This window comes from Arctopsyche grandis, chromosome 7 (genome assembly GCF_051622035.1).
Source record: "Arctopsyche grandis isolate Sample6627 chromosome 7, ASM5162203v2, whole genome shotgun sequence".
NCBI classification, from domain to species: Eukaryota; Metazoa; Arthropoda; class Insecta; order Trichoptera; family Hydropsychidae; genus Arctopsyche; species Arctopsyche grandis.
The window spans coordinates 24418553-24423942 of NC_135361.1; the positions used below are offsets into that span (position 1 = coordinate 24418553).

Genomic DNA, 5390 nt, shown 5'->3' on the forward strand with positions numbered 1-5390 from the left:
TCTACTTTAGCATCAATGCTTAAAAATGTCGTAACAGTTTGTTTGTTGAACCATAGATGTCTATAATAATAATTTTTTTTATTTAATATTAAAATTTAATAATAATTTATAATATCATTAACGCCTAGAGCATATTTGAATATTATTATATCATCAAATGAACTATTGATAATTTTTAAAATTTTGCAAGACCACATTTAAACAAGCAGCAAATAATACTAACTTAAAATTTACTATCTAAAATGATTATTAGGGTAGGTACATTTCAATTTCTTTGTTTTGGCGGCTATATTTATATGCGTGTTTCACGGCCAAAACGATTGGTTTCAAAATAACGTAGTAGATAAATTCAACATAGCTCATCAAACTGAACCCCAAGAATAGGCTCATGATTCCCCCGACTGAGGCTGAAAATAAAAAAAAAGAGAAACAATAGAGGGGTGATAGAAATCACAATCGGAAATTGTTTTCAATCAACACGTACGATATATGAATGCGGGATAAAGAAGACGTGACAAGTTTTCAATATAGTCCATTTAAAAGGTACAATAATCACGATTCTGGATTTGTGGGTCGTCCCTACGTGCTTCGAAACAATGCTCACAGATTATCGAAAGCCCACCGGATGGTTTAAAATGAACTCAAACACACAAAACTCAATAACGATTTTGTATAATTTTAGATGCACAATTTGGTCGAAATAGTCGAACGAATTGATTTACCTACCTACTAAACTCATTGTATCGAACTGCAACTTGCGGTTATGTCCGTAAAATATCGAATTTCCGTAGTATACTTTCAATATTGACTGGGGTCTGAAAGAGGATAAATAATATTAGTATAATTAACTTAACGGTATCGAAAATAAAGTAATCAACATACTGGTTGAACGTATAGTTTGTCCACATTGGATGTTTTGAAACTCTTCCTTCTTCCAAGTCAATGAAAAAAGCTTCAGATTCATAGTTTATTGTGAGGCATGACGGATAGCATTTACACCACAGCATATCAGCATCGTTGAAGTTTTTATCTTGTTCTTTATTTTTATTTTTATTTTTAAACTGATAGTATTTCCTAAGGCCTCCTTCATGGATTCTACCTATAAAAGTACTTCAAATGTATGAAAATTTACATATTTATTTAAATTAGAAAATGTAACAATGAAAAGTTTTATATAAGTACCTCTGACGGACATAAAACACATATAATTTTTATAAGTTTTACAAATTGGAGTTCCAGGTGAAAATTCTGCATCATTGAAAATTTTGAATTAAGAAAAATATATGAGATATAAGTACGTAAATATACGCAAGGTGTGATTCGAAAAACAATGATTGTCAAATACATTTTTAATAATTTTATTTATTTAGATTATTACAATGAATATTATGTATATCCTCTTTATACTTTTGATTAGGAATTCCATTTACCGGTAAACGGTAAATGATTTCTCCCATTACCGGTTTACCGGATTTACCAGTGAGTAGAAAAAATGTGGATTAGATAACTGTATGTGGTTACTTTTCCGAAAATCGTTAATCTAGATTGAACAGTAAATATATATATATATATATATATATATATATATATATATATATATATATATATATATATATATATATATATATATATATATATATATATATATATATATATATAAATATAATTAAATGTCTGTGTGTGTCTCGAATAGGCTCCTAAGCCACTGAATCGATTACGATGGAATTTTCAGGATTTTTTGTATGAATGTCCGAAAAGATTACTGTGAAAAAAAACATCTTAATAATAATATTCGTAATTACGATTTTACTGACGCGAAAGTAAAGCTATCCCGCCTTCAACACATCACGCCGCAAGTGTGACAATAATCGCGCCACGCCTACCTCGCACTCGAATGTACCGACCATTCAGGGCTGTACCACAAACACACAGTGGATGGCCCACGTTTGCAAATATATCTATACCTACATATATATAAAATTAAATGTCTATGGAACGGGAATTGCATGCGTTATTGTGGCATTACAACGCATGCCGGATTCAGCTAGTTAAAAATAAATCTCAGGTGAATAGTCTCATGTAAATACATAAAGTTGACTCGTAATAATTAATAATCATAATTGAAACAACCATCTGATCACATTTAATACGACTTGGTTGGTCAGTGTAGCCACTCTTACTCATGCAACAATGTAGCCACTCTTACGAATGCACCATTGATGCTACAAGAGAACTGTCAAACTTACATATTATAATGAGGTACGTTAACTATGTTACCACTGTACAAAACTTCAAGAACAATTTACAGCAAAAGAGTCCGGGTATTTCCCAGAATACTGGAAAACAGCCAACGTAATTCCCATACTTAAGCCCGTTACAAGCTCAAAAAACCCGGCCAATTATCGACCCATTAGCTTACTTTGCACACATTCAAACATTCTGGAAAAAATAATATACACTCGTTTACTTAAAGTCGTAAATAAGAAATTAATAAATGAACAACTTGGATTTCGCACTGGACATTCCACGACCCAACAACTAACAAGACTAACTGAACACGTGACGAAGAACTTTAATATGAAGAGAAGTACCGGAATGGTATGTCTCGACATAGAAATGGCCTTCGACACGATTTGGCACGATGGACTCATTCATAAGCTCCTTATTAACAAAATACCAAACTACCTAATTCTCATCATCAAATCGTATCTAACACGTAGAAAGCTAGTGGTTAGCGTAAATAATGAATTATCGTCTCCAAAAATAATCGCAGCTGGCGTTCCGCAGGGGAGCTTGCTTGCCCCACTCTTGTTCTCCATATATATAAATGACATACCTATTCCAAAAAACTGTCACATAGCCCTATATGCAGATGATACCGCTTGCTTCACAAGTAGCAAAAAACCAGACACTTTCTTAAAAATCTTGAATTTGCAATTAAAACAATGACTGAACACTTCACCAAGTGGAAAATTCAAATTAATCAAACCAAAACAGACGCCATATTCTTTAGTGTTAGAAAGCATAAGCCAAGTTCAGATCTGAAAATCCCCTCTGGATAAAGTCTGAAATGGCAGTCAGTAATAAAATATTAAGGAGTAACGTTTGATAAAAGAATGAGATGGGCACCTCACATTGAGGCAGCGAAATGCAAGGCGATGCGGGGTATATCCTCAATATATCCAATATTTAATCGCCATAGTTCTTTATCAACGCTAAATAAAATAAAATTATATCGCGCGCTCATATTACCATTATTAACCTATGCTTCACCTGTATGGAATAACGCCTCGAATACTAACCTTTCCAAGCTCCAAGTAATACAAAATAAATTCCTAAAAATAATTTATAATACGCCCATATATACTAACCTGAAAAAACTGCATGCCATATACATATAATATTCCGTTTGTTACAGACATTACTAACAAACTAACCAGTAGATTTTATGACAGAATCACTAATAACCATACTAACACACTTGTGAAGAGTCTCGGTGATTACAACAAAATGTCTATACCCTTCAGGTATAAACACAGATTACCTAAGCACAATCTGCTTTAGGTCATCGACTTTAGAGAGTCTTTAATTAATATTATGTATTAGATGTATTATTTTAAATTGGTTTTTGAGCTCTTTTTCCTATAATGCTTTAGATTAACATCAGAATAATATAATACCGTGATTACTAACCAAATTAAATTAAATTGTAAAATAGAAAATGATCAGTAGATCAGTAGCTATTAAAATAGATATAAGATGTATTGTGAACATAATTTCGTAATAATAAAAAGCATTTAAAAATCAAAAAACAACAAAAGAGAAATTTACATACCTCCAATTCATCCCGCTTAAAATTTTAGTCGTTTTGGACATTCAATACTAATAAACGTCAACGTCCCAAAAATGCTTGCATTTTTAAACGTATTTATTACGATTATTTTTCACCATTGAACTATCGGAAGCGATTTAAATTTCTATCTAAACCGATCGGAAGAATGTAGGAATATTGCCTGAACCATTTTCGAAGTGAAACATTTAAAAGCCTTGTAAAAATAAACGAATTCCAGACTACCTAATCCACAATACGAAATTTGCATCGATTTTTATTGCAATAATATGCCAATAAAATATATTCCAGTAATTGCTGGTGGCGAAATTTTGATGATTTACTGGTAAATTGGTAAACCGATAAACCAGTAATCCAATACCTATTTTTGATCACACCTCGGATTAAATAAAATTTAAAACTCACGTTTGAAATGAAATAATACGCAATTGCAAAATTGAATCACAAAGCGTATTTCACAATCCTGTACACAATTTAAAAACGTATAATATTCGAAATATTTCAATTTTTTTTCACCCTCGAAATAGCACTTTCTATAAAGTGGAGATAGAGAATACAGTGATGCATCTGTAGACAGCTTTTTCGGTGTAATGGAAAATGAAGTTTGTTTTTTCATTGGTATTGAAGCAAACGTTGAAGACATCACACTTTGCAAAGGAGAACCTATAAGTACCTAAATATACGAAACAAGATTTATTTTTAACCATACCTCAATTATGATTTTAATCAAATAAATAATATATGAAAATACCCTGAATCCAAACCGACTTCCGTCACATTCTGGTTGAGATTCACTTTCATTTAAGTACAAATGGACCGTTAAACCGAAATCTTCACCGACTCCAAAAGTTCGACTTGGATACGTAACCAAATTGTCGTAATTCAAATCGTACTGATTTTCCGGTGTCCATTTGTATATGCTGGAATTTTCATGGATCGAGCGACGCTTTTCTTTCCTCAAATGAGTACTGTAAAAATTTTACTACATTCAAGACGCGTCAGATATTTAGTAAAAAATAAACAGTGTCAACTTCTTACAGCATATTGAAACCGTAACACATTCCATTATTGGTGAAAATTGGATCAAATAAGTCCTGGCAACAATCGAAAGTTTCTACCACTTTACCAGTGATGGACATCCATGAACAATACTTGAGAATTTCATTACAAGTTGGAGTACTCTAATTACAGCCAAACAAAAGTCATCCATTAAAACATCTATTCAACATCGTTGTATGTATAATATATTAAAACTATCTCACATTGTGTAAGAACTCAATGATTTTGTCATCTTCTGAATGAGGAGTTCCGTCAGGCAACGAAAAGTTTGGTGGTGGCATTTGGTCACATACCAAAGACGCGGCAAATAATAAAGTCCTTAAAATTATGCAATATTATTGAAGGAAATCATTAATTTAATCTTACATACATATGTCACTGTTTTATATTTTCATACGGATCTGTGATATTTATAATTTCCATGTATGACTTTTTGATTGTGTTTTCAGGACAGATAATGACTTTCGGAAATGGCACATCG

The 5390-nt window shown here is 32.0% G+C and overlaps 1 protein-coding gene across 1 annotated transcript; it reads right to left on the minus strand.

Moving 5' to 3' along the window:
* Window positions 1-249: 249 nt before the first annotated feature.
* LOC143914120 (pickpocket protein 28-like) lies at window positions 250-5190 on the minus strand. Its single transcript, XM_077434210.1, has 8 exons — window positions 5113-5190; window positions 4889-5031; window positions 4602-4818; window positions 4256-4523; window positions 1183-1248; window positions 883-1099; window positions 727-815; window positions 250-407 (listed from the first exon to the last, which is right to left on the minus strand). Exons 1-8 carry the CDS (start codon window positions 5188-5190, stop codon window positions 250-252), a joined length of 1236 nt encoding a protein of 411 aa, XP_077290336.1.
* Window positions 5191-5390: the final 200 nt, after the last annotated feature.

What these genes read in the sequence shown, in the direction of transcription:
- LOC143914120 (XM_077434210.1), bottom strand. Translation starts at nt 5,190, where the DNA reads ATGCCACCACCAAACTTTTCGTTGCCTGACGGAACTCCTCATTCAGAA. An exon ending in CGTATTATTTCATTTCAAAC is followed by an intron (nt 1,249 to 4,255) that starts GTGAGTTTTAAA and finishes TCAATGATGCAG; the next exon opens with AATTTTCACCTGGAACTCCA. An exon ending in ACAAACTATACGTTCAACCA is followed by an intron (nt 816 to 882) that starts GTATGTTGATTA and finishes ATCCTCTTTCAG; the next exon opens with ACCCCAGTCAATATTGAAAG.